At 39.0% G+C, this 18,875-nt stretch overlaps 1 protein-coding gene across 21 annotated transcripts in view; it reads right to left on the bottom strand.

Moving 5' to 3' along the window:
• Positions 1-18,875, bottom strand: part of FAM188B (family with sequence similarity 188 member B) — a 108,128-nt gene that overhangs the window by 54,973 nt on the left and 34,280 nt on the right. For all 21 annotated transcript variants that reach the window (XR_005857933.2, XM_040696510.2, XM_040696508.2 and 18 more), the window contains 2 exons: positions 4,806-4,869; positions 4,488-4,649 (listed from right to left, as the gene is read on the bottom strand). Coding sequence is in view for 20 of the 21 variants with exons in the window: in XM_040696510.2 (XP_040552444.1) it covers positions 4,488-4,649; positions 4,806-4,869 (226 nt within the window). In the remaining variant the exon portion in view is untranslated. The remainder of the gene's footprint in view (positions 1-4,487; positions 4,650-4,805; positions 4,870-18,875) is intronic.

The following is an 18,875-nucleotide window of genomic DNA, read 5'->3' as shown; positions in this document are numbered from 1 at the left end:
ACTATGTCTACTGCCTACCCATTACTGAAAAGTAAGCAGAAAATAAAACCAACCATCGGTTTCCATTTTGCAAATGCCTGTTTTTTTTTTTTTTATGTTTTCTTAAACAAGATGGTTAAAAACCTCTTTCTATCTCTCCCCCTCCACAACCTCACCAATGACCTGACTTGAATCCAGTCCATCTGACTGAGAGAGGCGCCGGCTTAGCAGACATACTTCCCAGCACAGGAGGTTATAGGAAGGACGTTCCACAGGGCAAATAAACAGGTGAGGTGCCAGAAGACAGAGCATGTGTGCTGAATTTAATAATTCAAGTAGGTGTTGTTATAGCACAGATTGTGCTGGTTTCATCAAAGGGACCAAAGATAATATTTCCCATATGTGGAATTTTAATGGATAAATTCTGTTCTTTTATGTTTCCTCCTCTTTCTGAAAAGACATAGGAAAAATGACTGTGTAATTTCTTTGTCAACACTGTTTTCTCTTCATTTTCAGAAATACAAACACTAAAGAGCAGTCTCTTTTGAAATGCTGACAGCTGATGCATGGATTTGGATGCTGTCAGGAATCAGAGTACAGTGAGTCTGGGAGATCACCTGCTAGATAGCTGGCTTCTCTGTGATAGCAGGACTGCCTAAGAGCAAGAGCAGGGCAGACCAAAAATCACAGAATCATAGAATATCCTGAATTACAAGGGACCCATAAGGACCATCGAGTCCAACTCCTAGAAGAATCAGAGTCCTCATCTAAAAGAGCCTAGTAGCCTTGAATACTTATATTAGGAGGTGTAACAGTATGTACTGGTAGTGCTTTCAGAAAGCATGTCAGAATTAAGACCAAATCAGCCAGTACTGTACAAACCATGAAACCAGACATTCAAAAGACCTGTCCTTTCCTCAAGTTGAGCCACTAGCTTATTGAATGAGCCAGAGAGAAGCACTTTGCCTTTTGTTCATCTATCACATCCCTTGTAAAATGTTACTGCAAAGCCTGCAGTATTGCAGTACTGCAAAGAGACTGACCAAAAAGCAGGGACTTTCTCCCATGTGATTGCTATATTGGTCCTGCCCATCTCTGTGCCTGGCTTTACTTTTCTTGTCCCACTGTGGAAACCACACAGCTCCTCAGACTACTATGGACCCTCTGCACGCTGCCAGACAGCAGACAGAGGGAAGCCTGCCCAGGTTTAGGTGGGTTGAACAGCCTTTAGAAATGTTTCAGCAATTTAAAGAGCATTAAAGAAATACCAGAAAGCCCCAAATCTTAATGAAGTCTTCTCAGCCCAATGTGCAGGATAAGATGGAACTAATATATGTAGCTTGAATAAGGGCTTGTCACAAAGGAAGAAATCCAAACATCTGTGACTTGCCTACAGAGAAGGAACAGTACGGATTTTTAGCTTTTTTGCATAAAAATGTGGAATTTCACTATGAAACTAAATGTTTGCATATGAATTACATTGAATAAATCCATCTGTCACTGTCCAAAAAAAAAGTGCAACAAGTAATTACACTACAAAGACTAAATTGAACACGGTAATGCTAGGCCTAAGAGTGATGATTGGACATTAACAGTTCCAGACAAATTACACGAAGCACACATTTTTCCAATCAGCAGATAACACATTCAGCATGATTCACTGAAAGAGACTGCTGGATGAGCAAGAGAGGGATTCTTCAGGAATCATGGGTGAAAAAGGGACAGATCATTTTGTTCTTATTAGCTACTGTTGACATTTGACAGAAGGATTAACTCCATTCTCATGCCCTCACAGTGTTCTCAGCTCCGAAGATATGCCAAGATAACTGTGCCTTATATATGAATACTCCGTATTTTAGACAAGGGAGATGAAATATACAAGAATATTTTCCTAGGTGGGTTTACTGCCTGGATATCTCTTCCTGAATGCATTGGTAAGTAGGAAGAAGTGTACTGGAGAGCAATAAAAATAAGCTCTGGACAAGATGAGCTGTTGAAAAAGCTCTTGCGACTGTTGCATCAGCTCCCAAATGTCTGGCAGATAGCCACTAGTTGTTTCAGGGGAAGGTTGGATTAGAAGGAAGAAAGACAATCAGAAGAAACTCAGTAAATGGACCATCAGGTTTAACATGAGGAAGTATGTCCAAAGCACAAGCTGTACAGGAGTTCACGTTAAAATCTCCACATTCAGAGGTACAGGTACCTGCCAACCTCTTTCTGCACTTCCTCATATTCTGAAGTAGACACGTGAGAAAAAAAAGGCAAAGTCATAATTAGATGAGCTACAATCAACAAATAAATGGCTATCTGATGGCAAGAGTTCAGAGAATCATAGAACCATACAATGGCCTGTGTTGAAAAGGACCAGAATGATCATCTAGTTTCAACCCCCCTGCCATGGGCAGGGTCTCCAACCACTAGAATGAATAGGGGTTTTTTAAAGAGAGCTTGCTTTGCAAGAGGACACAAAAATATCCTGCGTCATCCCCTGAGAAATTGGCCGGGTTTGACCTAGAGGGAGTTTTCCAACTCTAATGTCTATGATTCACCCTATATCACACTCAGGATCTTCTTACTCCTGGGGGAAAAAAAAAGAGATAAATTACAGTTCTTTTCCATTTCTGGTTTCAGCCATCCTCACAGCCACAATGTAATTGGAGGCTGGAGCTACTTACTGACATACGAAGAGGAAGAAAACAGTCCACTAGAAAGACTCGCAGGCAAATTCTCTTCCCAGTTCCAACACAACAAACTATCAGTGCCGTTTAATTTCCTAAACAAATAGGTTTGAAACAGAAAGCAGAATCCGGCCCCTTGCACTGAAGCTGCAGTAGGGACTGCCCAGACTTGAAGCCAAACTCCAGCAGGAACTGACTTGTGCCCAGCCCAGTCAGGCCATGCAATGTGCACCAGGATGTATGAACTGCAATGCTTGCAGACGTTCTTAATAAAAAGCGTGACAATTGACATCAGATGCCTAACTGGTGTAGACTCAACAACAACAAAAAAAAGAGAAGACAACATGTACTGGGGCTTCTGTAGCTGATTAAGAGTTTCTGGCTTGGAAAACAGATCCCTGCTCTCAAGTCCAGCCAGAAGGATGGACCCTCTCCACTGTATAATTTGCAGTGTGAGTGGAAGACAGTGTCTGATTCCCTGGCAACTTTTTATTTTGCTCTTAGATGAGAAAGAAATAGCTCTTAGCTGCACTGACCTCAATGACCATCTTGCTATTTAGAAGCCGTTTTCCTCACTGTAGAGTGGAAAAAATGCTACTGCAGTGCAAAACCTTTTTATTTGAGGTTTTAAGTGTTACATTCTTTATAGGAAAGGACAGCGAGCTTGAAATAGACACAGAAGCTAATTTATTTTTACTCCAGTTTGTTCCGAATTAGTCTGAATTGGAAATGTTGAGATATGCTTTATTTACTGAATTTAAGGGCAATTATAACCTTGTAAATGATGTAAAGCATTGCATTAATTAAAAGTAAGAGGAATTAGAATTTTCAGTAGTAGGAAAACGGAACTGCCTTCAGCCATATGGGAAACAGTGAAAATCTAACTGTTTTCAGACACATTTATATTAGAGAAGTACAAACAGACTCTCTGCTAATCGCCTTCCAATTTGTATAGAGGCACTGATGGCAAATCCAGATGGGACCATTACAGTTATCTCATCTAGCATCTAAGACAGGCTTCAAAGAAAATCCCAGCATCAGACACAAGACTGTCTGTTTTAGATAGAATATGTCATTAGGAAAGATGTCCATCGTGATGATAAGATGTGCATCAGAGGAATCCTCACGCAAGTTTTTCCAGAGGTAAATTAATGGCTGTCACTTCTTTTAAATTTTAATCTATCTTCCTCAATTCATGATAAACACAATTAAAATATTAATTTCAAAAACATGTTAAAGGGAACGTTCCTATTCTGTTGCCAGCTACATCCATTGTCTTTTATTATTGCTAACACAATATGACAACTTCCAGCATTCCAATATGAATTAGATGATGCAATCAGTTTGGCTCCCAGTCACACAAACTAATGGAAAACCAATATTTAAGGTAAGCATCAGCTCCAGATACAGTCTGTTATGTTTACATGACCAGAATATAAGCATCCACGTGTGAGCTGGGCACCTCAGTTCCACTATAATCAGCGGAGATTTGGTGAATACCATCAGGGGAACAGCAGCTACTGAAACAGAAATGTGTTAGCTGGCAATCTGACTGCCACTGCAGGAGATCAGGTAGAAAAACATGTAGGCACAGAATGTTTGAGATGCTCAGAGATTGCCCAAGCCATTTAGAGAGGGCTGTGTGACACAGGACCCACATCCAAAAGTTGACCACGCTTTGTCTTGGGGCATCTGAAATAGCACTGGAACCATGTGAGTGAGCAGCAGAATCAAGCCCAGAATTTCTTACTTTCTATATTCATTCCAAACCAATTTTAAAGTTGTTTATTGTTTCCTTTTTAATTAAAATCAGAAGAATGGAAAACATACCTGGCAGACGTCGTAGTGCTCAAAGAGAGACAGCAAACCAATGTCACTGCGGCTTGTGATGCCTTTCAGAATGGTGATATTTCCATTTCCAGAATTCAGCTCTATCACATCGTTGAAAACGTTGGACACAGCTTTGCCAGTCAACAGCAAGTTCACTAATTCCTGTTGGTGACGTATTTAAAATAAGCTGAGTTTTTCCAATGCGCACGCAAAGGCGTATGCGTGTGCATGTAAGAAATGCCATCTTCTCCCAGAGGTGAGCACACAGCTCTCTGTGCAGAGGCACAAAACACCTCCAGGGCTCTGTGTTTCCCTTACCTGAGTGCAGTAGCCGTGGCTGCCGATCAGCCGGTTCGTGAGGACGTCGAAATCATTGCGCACCCTGGAAAGGAACAGGGGATACTCAGGCACAGTTGCCTCTTTTCATAAGACTTAATATCTCTAAATCCTGGGGAAGAAGAATACTTTTTCTCCAATATTAATATAACTTTATGTTTTAGAACCTTTTTCAAGATGATTTTTTTTCCATAGAGTAAAAGGATAGATCTCAATTAAAGCTGTAGCAAGCAATAGTTAGAGAGATCTAGAACAAAGAAAACAGCTGAATAGGAATAGAATAGCCATTATCACCACAAACTAGAACTTCAGAAGTTAAAACTACTGGGCAATTTGTCTTATACTATGAGCAAGACAGTATGTTCTGAAAAATGAGTATATTTGTTATTCCTGTCGTTAACCCTTGGGATATACCCACACACTGAAGATATTATCTATGCACTATATTCTCCATGAAAAGAAGAAAGAAAAAGTCTGCAGGTGTACAAATTTATAATCCTGTCACCTTGTCCCATCTTCTGTTTTCTGAAACCAAACAGAGAACTCAGTGAAATTGCAGCACTGATCCTTTAGGAGTAGTATCTACCCAAACCAATTTCCCTCTCCCATAACTGCTGGAATGATTAGATTTGTTATTGGCCGATGCCCTAAAACATGAAGATTGTAACTGTGACCATTTTTATTATACAGATATAATGCAATTGCAAACATAATGCTATACATAAATAAATTCCTAATCTGGTTTGGAGAACACAGTCTACTGCATTCTCAGATAGTCATGGCAAAAAAACCCACACATTAATTCCGTACTTCATAAAAAAGCTATTTAAATCTTTTATTGATCTCAATTTCTTTCACATATCGCAATTTGGGGATTGTTATAAAAGTATCATCAATTAAAACTGGGTTCTTGTCCATACATACAGCCTTCTGCCTCTCGTTTGTCTTGCAAAATCTCTGGTGCACATGAACATCCACGGTCCTTTCTAATTAGCATGATTATTTTAAAAAAAGAAAACACATTGCTTGCTATACAGCAACACTTAATTTTTTCTGGTTACACTAGAGCTAGCTTGAATTTTCCCTTCAATATTGCTATACGTGCTCTGTGAAGAAATGTTTTTCTTAAGAAAAAAACATTATTTTTTTCTTTTTTTTCTGGGACATTCCTACAATTCACCTCAAACGTCACAAAATTATTTTTCTCTTGCAAGATCTCCAGCCCTAAAGATTCTTAGAATCATACAAATTTGTCCTAGCCATCAATTCTCATTTTATTTTTAATTTTAATGACAGTTTACAGGTTAGTCTCATTACAAAAAAAAGTGTCATGATAATCTCTCCTGGTAGTGGGAAATCAAAGAAAAGACCTCAGAAAGTGTGTCCATGATATGGAAAATTCTCCCATGCAACACTGTGAGGAATGGATGGAGCGATAATAATCTTTGGATTTCAGCCATTTCTCAGTTTGAGAAACAGTTTCATCTTGAAAATGCCGTTGCCTTGTTTGAAATGAGTAGACTATACAATATGCGTCAGTTAGGGACGATGGGACATAAGAGAGAGACAATAGGAGGAAGTTCTAATTTCATCTGTAGGTACAAACAATATGGGAGATTAGAGGTGTATCTCAGATTTTTAAGGAGAAGCACATCTGCCTTTCAAATCATCTCTGCTGATGAGGAAACAAACACCAGGCATATAGCTAGATGATTTACATCCACTCTGACTCGTTTAAAGATTATGATTCATACCCCCCAAAGACTTACCAACATCAGTGCAGGTGTATTCCTTGTTATAACAAAAGGCATCAGCTTAACAAAAGCGTAAGCGCCCTTGATGCACTGTGAAGTTATCAGATAACTATAACAGCGTGTTTTGTTTTCTGCTGGACTGTGAAGAGATCCACTGATGAAAAGTAAATAGGAAGCGTTTGTTCGTGCTGGTATCTTGGCTATCAGGAGCTACTCATTCTATGTTGTCCCTGCGTGGAATTTTCCATTTCTAATTTTTAAGTTACATTAAAAGAGAAAACTTAATTTTAAGCCTTTTAGGAGACTTTTAGGTCAGCATTAGTACGTAGGTCTGCCTGGAGTGAGGTAGAAGAATGCTGACTGCTGGCTCCCAATGGTGGCCTTTGCCCCAGCTCATAGTACTGTAGTCTGAAACCACTCAACTAGATAGATAACAAGGGACTAATTTTGACCATCTCCTGGAAAAATACTTCAAGTTAAATGAGTTCAAATACTCTAAAGCAGTATCTTCAATAGGAATCATCAGTTCTTGAGCCCGAACTTTCATAACCAAAAAGTGGATGATGATATCTGCTAAATTTCAGATCACTGCATTAGAGCTCACATCAGTTTAACATACACAGATAAACATACTTCTCAATGGCCATGGAGACCTGGTTTCAACCTTTGCTGTGTTTCAGTTCTTGCTGAGACGCCTTCAGTGGCTGAATTCTCCATTCAGCAGTGCTGGAACTCCTTTTTCCAACTTTTCTAATGTCTTGACTAATAAGTGGACATATTTTTATATGCTCAAAGAACCTAATTGATATGGCAAAACTCACCTCCATGTAATCTATTAATCTGGTACTGCTTTTTTGAAAAATATTTCTTATTTTCTTTTCTTTTTTTAAATTGGAACAAGGTGCTTACATAATAGGGCTTAATCCTTTTTTCATTCAGTTTGCAATCAAAACTGTCTTTGGAACCAATGTCTGCTTTACAGCAAGAGAGGATATCTTCTTGTGACAGAAATCAACCAAAACCACACGGTGCTAAATGTATGCCTATTTTCATTGTCTTTAATGGTGTTGGTTTTAGGGTAGGAATATCTGAAATAGCTTTTCCAAAAAGAAAATGTGATTCTATATTCTAAATTTTGTTTCCCCCATGGTCCCATTTATGATTCTGTGCTTATCTTCAGCCTTGTAGAAACTGCTGGCTTGGAGTTATCAGAAAGTAATGCAATGCCTGAGAGTTTCAAGTACTGGAGATGTACAGATCATAGAATCATAGAATCACCAAGGTTGGAAAAGACCTCCAAGATCATTCAAACGTCCTCCTACCACCCAGTAAACAGAGCACCTGTCCAGGCCATGGGCTGCAGCTTCTCCAGGAGAATACTGTGGGAGACAGTGCCAAGGGCTTTGAAGTCTAGGCAGACTCCATCAACAGCCTTCCCTTCCTCCCCATGGGTCACTCAATCACAGATCAGGTTGGATGTTCTAAGTCAGCCTTGTGTCTAGCCTGAATTGTGGCACATCCTGATGATCTCAAGGTAGTTGTGGTAGTTTGCATTCATCAGAAATTTGCCTCATATTTTCAATCCATTCATCTAATTCAGAACATACAAATTACTTAAAAAAACCTTCAAGAAGTTTAGGTTGATGAGAGAAAGCCAGCACAGTTATAATCAGCGGATGTTGTAGAGGCAGTATAAGCCTTAGCACTGATAAACTGAATTATAGTGGTCTGCTGGACTCTAGTCAAGTTTTAAAAGTGCATAAATACAGATTCAAAATATAAACATTTTGAGCTCTGGATGCTACAATACAACATAATGTGCAACTGATGAGCTTTAAAAAAAAAAAAACTGAGTTAGGTAAATAAAGCATTTTTTAAAATGGTACATATGCACTAATTCTCAACATATTTACAGGAAAACCCTTGCCAAGTCTCTAAAGGAGAACATCTGAACGTTGTGTATTAAACACAAAAGTCACAGACAGATGTGACACTCGTACAACTCTTAGCCCATCAAAATATGCTGTTTTAATGATAGATATTTTTCCTTGATATCATTTTGATTGGTAGCAACTTAAGAGCAGAACAAAATGAAATGATATAAAGTAAAAAATGGTACATTTAAGGAAGTGCTTGAAAGCCCTTAACTCTGTGGCAAAGCTGTAATTGAGAACTGGTGACCTCACTTTGTTCATGGCAACAGACAGCTATATTAACAAACACACAATTACAAGTCTACTCCCAAAATAGAATTTGGGCTGGGAGGGAGAAAAACTCCTCTTCAAGCACAAGGATTTCAAATAATTACAATGGGGATGTGGAAAATGACAGGATGGGCGACGGGTTTATTGTGTAAGTGTTCCTCTTTCTTTTTTTTTTTTTAATACTGGCACACTGCAAAGGCTATAAATGAATGTTTAAAAAAGAAGGGAAGAGCCCCTCTGTTAAGAAAAAAATCAAGGAAGTGGCATCCACTCTGTATTTGTCACTTTCTTCACTTACCTGCTCATTTCAAGAAGTTCTTATGAAGCACGTGTACTCAGGTAATCATGCACATAAAAGCCATCAGATCTGCTGCAATGGGGCGTTAACACAGCATGGGAAGTATTTGTATTTCAGGGGGCAGATCTGATGTGAAAACCAATTAAGCTATCAGAGCGTTCAACACTCTGCTCCATTTTCCAAAACAAATTATCTTTATCTTGAGTGTAATATGTCCCTCTGAGATGAACACATCAAGCATAGATATGAGACCAGGATCTTTTTGATCTTATGTTTTTTTTGACCTTATGTTTAGCAAATGGAGATTAATAGTACACAGTACAAGAGGGCACTGGCTTCAATTTGGCAAAAAATATGTTTTTATTACTGCCTTATTTTGTAGTAGAATCACACTTACTCTTTCATCCCTTTGGAGACTTGTTTAAAGATAGAATCAGAGTCACCAAGGTTGGAAAAGACCTCCAAGATCAACCAGACCAACCGTCCACCTACCACCAATATTTTCCCACTAAACTATGTCCTTCAGTACAACATCTAAACATTTCTGAAACACTTCCCAGGTGGGTGACCCCACCACCTCCCTGGGCAGCCCATTCCAGTGCCTGGCCACTCTTTCAGAGAAGAAACTGTTCCTAATATCCAACCTGAATCTCCCCTGGCACAACTTGAGGCCACTCCCTCAAGTTTGCATTTAGGGGCACACATTATGCCCCTAAAATCAAAACCATTCATTTCTGAACTGCTTTGATTTCCTGAAGGAAAGGGAAAAGACAAGACTGGGAAGACGACAAAGCTAATGTGCCTCTTAGATAGGGAATGGCCAATTTTTTTACATCTAAAAATGGATGCACAGTCTTCATCCAACCACTCTTTACATTTCAGTACGGGGAGAGAAACTAGTATGCCCTGAAGTTAACTTGTAAGTTAAGTTAAGGACCTTAGATCATCTGTAGAGCACAGAAAAGTACTGGGAAATGTTTTTTCCCTGTCTGGTGAGTGTAAAGGAGCCTCCTATGGCCTGGGTATGACCATCCCTTCGTTGTATACCAACATTTGGAAAGATAAGTCATGCTCACAAATACACCAGTAGTGTGGGCAGACTGAGTATATATTTTTAGTTTACAAGCTGAGAAATGCAGTTGCTATAGAAATAACAACATTCCATAGCCAGCTTTAACAAGAGACTGTCCTTGCTCATACAAGCCAACTAAAAGCAATGCATGAACACACACACATTAAGTCGTAAAATCATCTTGCTTTAAGTTATAACTCAACAGAAATTAAGCATTTGGTTTCCCTAGTTTACATTTTCCCTCTCTTGCTTTTCTCGGCAGTACTTCTTTTATAGGAGAAAAAGTTAGTTTGGAAGAGTGCAACAGAGGACTTCAAGAACAGCATAGGTGAGTTGATCTCATGGCAGGTCAGGCTGCACAAAGACAGAGCAGAACCAGAAAAAGTTCAGAGGTCCAGAAGAAACCCCTGCCAAGAAATGGAGCAGCTTTCTTATGAGAAGTGACTGCACAGCTAAGAAAGGAGACAACTGATGTACAACAGAGGACCATCGTTTTCTCAGTGATAAGGAGATGAAGAAGGACCATTTACTCAGTGCTGTTCATAACATGAACCAGGCAACAATCTGTAGAGCTACCAGGCAAGCGGTTCAAGAACAAAAAAGGAAAAACTCTTCCACAGGGCACATAACTACACTGGGGAACTCATTGCCACAGAATGCCACAGAGGCCAGAAGAATAAAAGGGTTCAAAAAAGTTTAGCAGTATTCATAGGGCATAGGTTCATCAAGAGCTAATAAACAAATGGTCCGGATACAACTGCCAGCTTCGGAAGTCTCTGAATTACTTGAATTACTGTAGGAAACATGGAGAAAACACCAGCACAATTACTGCCCTGTATCCACCCCATTTCTTATGTAGCCTCCCTCAGCAGCTACAGCTTTCCACCCTCCAGGATGGAGTACCAAGCTAGATGGGCCTTTAATCCTAAACAGACAGTCTTATTAAATGCACATCTCAGCACATCAATTCATATTAGCCATGGTATGGACTACAGCTGGGATAAAGCAGAGTTGCAGACACAGGGAAGAAAGGAAAATGATGTTCTCTGTATCTGTCTGATAAACCCTGGCCATACCAGTCTCTTTCACAGATAACCACATTCCTTGGTTGCTTTCTTGGCTTCCCATGCTTTTCACAGGGGTAGCTTAGAAACCTGAAATCTACTTGTAATTTGACTAGGTTTATTGAGTCACTGATGCTTTTTCATATTGTCTTAATGTTGTTCTTTGAATTAAATAATGCTTCTCAGTCCTTGTTTCCTTAGCCCCAGCCGTCTCCCATATTGTAGAAGATAGCCATGTCCTGTCTCAAAATTTGTTTTTCAGGCTACAACAGACAAACATTTTTTTTCTTCTTTTATAAGACATATTTCTCATTCCCCTGCTCTTCTCTTCACCTGCGCTTCTTCCAGCATTAGTGGGCGAACCAATGGGTGGATGGTATTTCAGCAAGGACATACAAAGACCTTGCACAATCTTCTACTCCTCCTCCTCCTCCTCCAACTATTTACACTGAAACTGCCTAAGAGTAAATCCAAGGCCATTTCTTATTACTGGATTAATGTCATCTTGTGCTCCACGACTCTTCTCAACTCCTTATCCTTCCATTTACAGCTGATGAATCCCCATAGTACAGCAGTGAGTCGTCTCTGTTTGCATGACTGTGTAATTTCTGCAGTTAAAATAAACTCCTGTGTTATTCCTAAAGCTGAGTGAACTCTTCTTCAGAACCTGATTCCTTCTCTGTATGGCCAGCATCTCTCAGCTCTGAGTGATCAGTACATTTCAATAACACACCACTCCCTTTTCCCACCATTACTGAAGGGAATATGAAGGAAATTTAATTTCAGACTGATCATTGACGAATTCTATCGGTAACTTTCTCCACATTGATAAGTCTCTTCTGAGTACCTTTTGATATCATCCATACCACTCCTAAAGTATCTCTTGTCATCACATTAGTAAATGATTTCTCATATGGCGTGGTATCAAATGCAAAAAGCTCATCATCTCACCATTAACCAATTTTATTCTGATGGTGCTAGGGTGTTTTTTTTCAATTTAGCTAACAATTCTCTTGACTTTTCCTGTTACCATAAGAAATCTTTCTGTTGCATATCCATACCAAACATCCTACCTCCCTGCAGTGTCCACTTTTCTGTTTTGTGGACCCAAGCTGTTTACAGGCTTCCTAAATTTTCTTAGCAGGGAGTGAAGGGTCATTCATGCTTCTTCATTATTTGTGCAAATTCCAGTTCTTTTCCTTTATTTTTTTAATCTTTTTTTTTCCCAATATATCGGTCTCTTACACAGTGAGATGTCAAACAATGAATGTGCAGACCCAGAACATTTGCTTTGTTTTCTCAATTCTTCCATTTTTGGTGAATTCAGTTTCTTTTGTTGTTGTTGTTTTCCTATCAGTAACTTTTATACTCTGTTCTTCAGTGCAGCAAACTTCTTTCAGCCTAATTGAACTCCTTCTTGCCTTAGTGGTCTTGTTGCCACTTGGGATACATTCCATATCTAGCAGATAAAAATCTTCCCTATCTCCAGATCTTATTTGACAGATGTGCATGTTTGTGTTTAGTCACACCCTACTCTCTTTTATCTTGTCTTCAAAATCCCATTCTACCATCATGTCTGGCTTTATCACTTAGTCCCTGGATCCCCCCTCCCCCAAGTGTTGCAAGGTGACAGTTCATATATCAATATATTCCACTGCATATTCACCTTTGAAAGAACATGAATCACAGCTTCAGACCTCAGTCCCTCACCCTCCTTCCAATATTGTTAAGGCTGCCTTACTTTCTACACTGCCCTTCTTGTCGTTCTTTGAAGGAGAAATATGAACTTCTTTCAAGCACATTCCCTAGCTTATTGCTTCTTAGCAGATGGAGCTGAAATCTGTGCTTCATTAAGACTCCACATAAATAAAGCCAGTATTTGTCCAGTGAACACTCAGCTTGAAAGACCTCTGTCCAATTCACACAACAGAACACCAAAGGCATGAAAGATCCTAGTGATTATCAAATGCATGCACTTTATCTAGCAGCAGGTACAGATGTTCACTTACCCAAAGAAACAAGGACTGGTATCTTCCCTAGGAAGGATTGGATCCCACACAATCTTGCCTGCTTGCTGTCCTTTGGTAAATCTACTCTCATGCTTCTTCCACATTGTAAAGTCACAAACAGGTCTTGGAGAGGTCTGGTACTCTCCAATGTGTATATTTCAGTTAGGTCAAGTTGCTTAGTATTTTGCACTGTGACATAATTAACAGCTGTTCTTCCTTAAACATAACTGCTTATCTTTTTCCGACACCAAAAGTCTAAGTGGCAAAATACATGACAACATGTACTTATATTACACGACAGTAAGCAATGAATGAAAACTGGTCATGCACGTAATTTCCCCTTGTTGATGGTCTTCCAGGCATTCTCAAGTGGGGGGAAACTGCTTCTTTGTCCATAGAAAACTCATTCATAAAAAACACCTATTTTCACCAAGAACAGAGTACACCTATGCGACTACATCTTTTATGTGAACTTGTAATTGCTTTTGCCATTGGATAGGCCACATGGTGATTCCACAGACAGCCTTTCATCACCAGCAAAACTACATGAGAAGATTTTAAAACGGGAATAGGTGCAATTTAAGGGAACTCTGAATTAGAGATTGGCTCTGCGACAGGAAAAGGTGTCTGTTAAAGAAAATGGATCGAGGGTGGAGGACTATTGTTCCACCCACAGTTCACGTGCCAACACAAAATCACTTTATTTTTTATGTCCGATGTGATTGGAAGAGGCAAAGTGTAAAGAAACATGTCAGAATCTGGCTTATTTCACAATGATAAAGCTGGGCAAGGATACAGAAGAAAATGTCTCAATACATACCATTACAACGATGCTTATCTTATTCCTCTCTCAAAAATTTGGCTAACAGGGCAAAGACAGTCTTACTTTTGGGCCTCAGCCTTTCTCTCTGTTTGACAAAGGGCTTTTGATCTTTATTAAAATTCATAGGTATTGCCATACTATAAATAAATCGTGTAAATCTGCATATATAACAGAACAACTCACAAAGAAATGCTGTACTACAGAGACAGGAAAAGTGAAGACAAAATTGCTGTACTTAAATATTTATATACATATACAATTTGCCAATGTACCAAAGCAGGAAGATTATTGGCATGCGACTCGCAACCAAATAGTTACAGAAGCGAAGCCAAGTTGGCACACCGTGTGTTTGAGCACATTGCATGGCATAATAATGACAACTGTAGAGAACTCTTCCAAGATCCTCTGAGCACTTAAAAATCAGATTCTTAAGATGAGCAACGTACATTTAGGAAGGCATACTAGTCCTGCAAATGCTGGAGAGGGAGGCTCTGCATAGCCAGAGAGGGATTGCAGCCACTGGACTTTTTGTCTGTGTGAGGGGTTGGAACTAGATGATCTTGAAGGTCCCTGCTAACCCAACCCATTCTACGATGCTATGAAGTCTAACCAAGTCAAAATTTCTCTTTTCTGTAACATGCCAAGTGCAGCTGTGCTTCATTTGTTATGAAAAGGATGTTTTTTGCAATGGAATAGGTCTACTGGACAGATCTCAATACATTTTTTTGCTTGTTTTTACTCCAAGGAAGGATCAGAATGAGAGATGGAAGTCCAGAAACATGGCACCACAGGAATGACAACTAAGCACTCAAAAGCAGAGAACATAGCTTGAATTGTATGATTCCCCTTAGCAAAAGATTTGCTAATGTGTAGATGATTTCAGAGAACTAGATAAGATTAATTACTAATAATTAAGAGCGGAATTACTAGATGTCACAAGGCCTAGCAATCAAATCATTATCCCATTAAATAAGAAGGCATCAGCCTTTGAAAAGAAAGCCCAAAACAAGCAAAGAAAAAGCAACCCAAAAAATGAACAACATGAAAAAAAGAAGAGAAGAGAAGAGAAGAGAAGAGAAGAGAAGAGAAGAGAAGAGAAGAGAAGAGAAGAGAAGAGAAGAGAAGAGAAGAGAAGAGAAGAGAAGAGAAGAGAAGAGAAGAGAAGAGAAGAGAAGATGACACAACGCCAAAACTTGCTAAGTTCACAAATGGAGCAAACAGCACATATCATTTTGAAATGGGTCTGTAGGTATTTCTGGAATAGTTAATAGAGTTACGGAATCACAAAAAAAGAAAAATGCATGGATGCATATTTTCCTAGGTTTATAAGTGGCCAATATTAATAAAGCACTCAGCCACCACTCGACTTGCAAAATTGCATTTTCTTTTCTTTATAGATAGTGCCCTTGTTTTCTTTATTCTCACACAAACACTTGAGAGAAAAAAATGAGAAGATAACCAAATGACCAGTGCTGACTGCAGCACTACATCTGCCATCTGCTATCAGTAAATGATAAAGTATCCATGCACGAGGCAACTAAACTGACTGCAAACACTGCTGTTCTGATTGTAGTGGTCAGCATATTTGTGCGTAGCATGAGTCTGTGCTTCAGCAGAGGCTCTACTTAGTTCATGAAGATAGGTTGAAAATGGCAATACACTGTTTTTCCACAAAGCAATTTAAGGCATTTCCTTAGCTCTAATAGGTTCTAGTAAAGAGGGTTTTATTCAATGAAGTTATTACACTGATCAAGCAAATTATGGCGATGACAACGGGAAATCATTCTGGTTGGTAAGAGGCAGACATTTAAGGGCTTTTTGATGAACAGATTAAAAAAGCTACATCCCAATATACAAAGGCTTTTTTTTTTTAACTGATTCTGAAGGTGCAAAGTGCTAGATGTGATGGGATGGTCTCCATGTGATCTTACTGCCTGCTCTAGTTCAGTCTTTCCCAGTTACATGGAAAATATCTTGTGGCTCTTAAGATGATGTATTTTTCACATTCAGAAAGAACAGCCCCCGGAGCTAGTATAACAACTCCAGTGTTTTTTAATTCATCATTGGTTGTTTAAAAAAAAAGAGGTTACAATTGTTAGTGACTAGCATTCCTTCCTGTACCAGAAACAACAGCACGTTCTGAGCAACTTCCTCAGGAATTCTCACTCCTCTTTGGCCATTCGTTATCAGTTCTACCAATGCTGATCATTAGCGTGCAGAGTATGACAAACTCATTAAGAATACCTACAAAGCATTGCAAAATTCTGCCTTTCCTGGCTGTGTGTGCCCCTTCCATAAAAATACTTTGAGTTTCAGTGATTCGGAGCAAGTGCACAACAGAACTGGCTGAAATCTGGAATTTCCATTTACAATAAATAAATCAGCAGCAATGTAAAAAGCATAGAGCCAGGCCAAAGCCGGGCTAACCCAGCACCCAGCCAGCAGCAGCAAGCATTCGAGCAGAAAAGAAAACTGGGGCACAGGGAGGGCTTAAGGGAAGCGTGTAACTTCCTGCCACTGGTCTAAATTTACGTGAACCTCTTCATACTGCCAGCTTCCTCATCTCCCAGCACTGGAAGTTACTTATGCTGTGGATGAAGAAGTAGCATGGTTTGTTTTAAATGTGAAGCTCGATTATTTCCATGACAGCCAAATTTCTGGACAATGCAAAACAATATATGTTATTCCTTGTCCAACTTTATCAAGGATCTCTACACTTTCATCACATTCAAGCTGTCCCTTTCCAATACTATAAAGAATTAATCTGTGCTCACACAAAAGCTACTCACAGAATCACAGAATCACCAAGGATGGAGGAAGAGATCTCCAAGATCAACCATCCTCCTACCACCAATATTTTCCCACTAAACCGTGTCCCTTAGCATCACATCCAAACATTTCCTGAACCCTCCAGGATGGTGACTCCACAACAAAGGGACATTTTCTAGTTCATGTCTTCCAATGTGTTTGAGTTCTACTGTGTCTTCACCAACCTGGAGAGACAAGACTACATTTCTGCAAATACATTACAGCGATTTTATTCTGTTCTCTACTCTTATCACTGTAACTCCCAATACATTCATTCTTTTTTTCAGCTATCATAGAAAACTGAAGTGATATTTTCAGAGAATTACTAGTAATGGTGCCAGAATTTCTCCCTTTTTACATAACAGCATATCTAAAGCCCATCACTTGGTTAGTATAGTTGAGACACTTTTTTCACAGCCTTTTAAGAGATTATTTATCTCATTCTAAGGTAGACATATGATGCAAGTCCAATGAATTACAATCTTTTTCTTTTTTTTCCTTTTTTTTTTTTTTTTTGAGCATGAAGGGAGCCTAGAAGTAAATATGTCCGTAGAATGTAAATGAAGATAAGCAACATAGATCGTTACACTGAGAATATCAAGAATCTAAGAAATAGGAATCTAAGCCAGTCAGTCTCTCTTCAAAGTCAAAGCAAAAAGATAGGCACTGCCTATCAGCAATTCACCCCATCTTTCTTGACACTTATTTGGCAGTTTCACAAGTGCATGCTGTCTGCCTTCTGCACAGATGTGGGAAGCACCTGCCCTCAGATCTGACTGCTGTAAGGAAGTCTCCATCACCTAAAAGCTTTGAGGTTTCATGATCCTGCAGCCCCTTTTAAGATCAGTCCTTGATGGGCTGAACAGCACTTGGTACTCCTCTTTCATTTAATGCAACTCATCATTCAGTGTTCTGTCTTTTAAGCCACCATAAATGCTTCCCCATCATGCAAAATAATGTATTATGTTTTCCTTCTAGCTATGTTTTAGCCTGAAAGTTCAAGTAAATATTCATGGAATGGAAAATATCAGGAAAAGTATTACTGTCCGAAAGAAACATTTCAATATCCGTTAATTAAAGTGCCTGTCTTCTTTTTGTTGAACCAAGTGTACATCTTTGTTTAGTTTCAGTTGAAAACATCTCAGCCTCTTAAACAATACTGTTTTATACAACCATGGTTTAACACAATTCTGTCATTAGCCTTCCATTTTTTTATAAGAATGCCAATTAATTATAGAAGAACAATTTACCAAGGACCATGATTACCAACATTGAAGGGACAAACTGAAGCATTTTGTCTTGATTTGAGAACCTGAAATATGTCAATTTCTTAACAAAAATTAAATGATGCATCTAGCATTTTCATTTGAATGTGCATGCAAAAATCAGGAAAATCAAAACTTGGCATTTCTGATTTTTTTTAGAAATGTTTTTTCTCTTAAAAGGCTGAAATGGAAAACGTTCCCAGAAAGCTCAACTGCTGGGTGAAAATTCCATTACTTAAAACAACTCTACTTGTCTTCAAATATTCATCCAGAGCTATGCCAGGTATGTAAATAGTTACTCACAATGCCTGTAACACCCACTAAATGGTACATATTTTTGGATGATATGAGGAGAGTTATCTGTCTTGATACTTGCAATATCCAAAGAGAAGTACTATGACACAGCTACTCAAATCTGTTACTGCAGATTACGTAAGTGAAGCTTGGTTTGCACTTCTAAAAAAGTCTTATGCAAGGTCTGCAGACACATTCCACTGTATCTGGGAACAGAGTAAAATCCCTGCTTCACGTAAACAAAAGATAGGCACCGATGTGGTGTACCAAGCAAGTAGAGGAATGGGCCTTCAAGACAAATTTCTGTAAGAAAGTCACGACTCATACTCAAAAGAGAACATTTTCTAAATAACTCTGCCATTGCCAACCAGACTTGCAAAAATACCTAAAAATGCAGATTTCCACGTTTAGTTGAGACATGAAACGTAATCACAGATGAGTGACTGGCCTTGTCATAATGA

This window comes from Gallus gallus, chromosome 2 (assembly GCF_016699485.2).
Source record: "Gallus gallus isolate bGalGal1 chromosome 2, bGalGal1.mat.broiler.GRCg7b, whole genome shotgun sequence".
Taxonomy (NCBI): Eukaryota; Metazoa; Chordata; class Aves; order Galliformes; family Phasianidae; genus Gallus; species Gallus gallus.
This window is presented reverse-complemented; position numbering and strand designations above follow the sequence as displayed.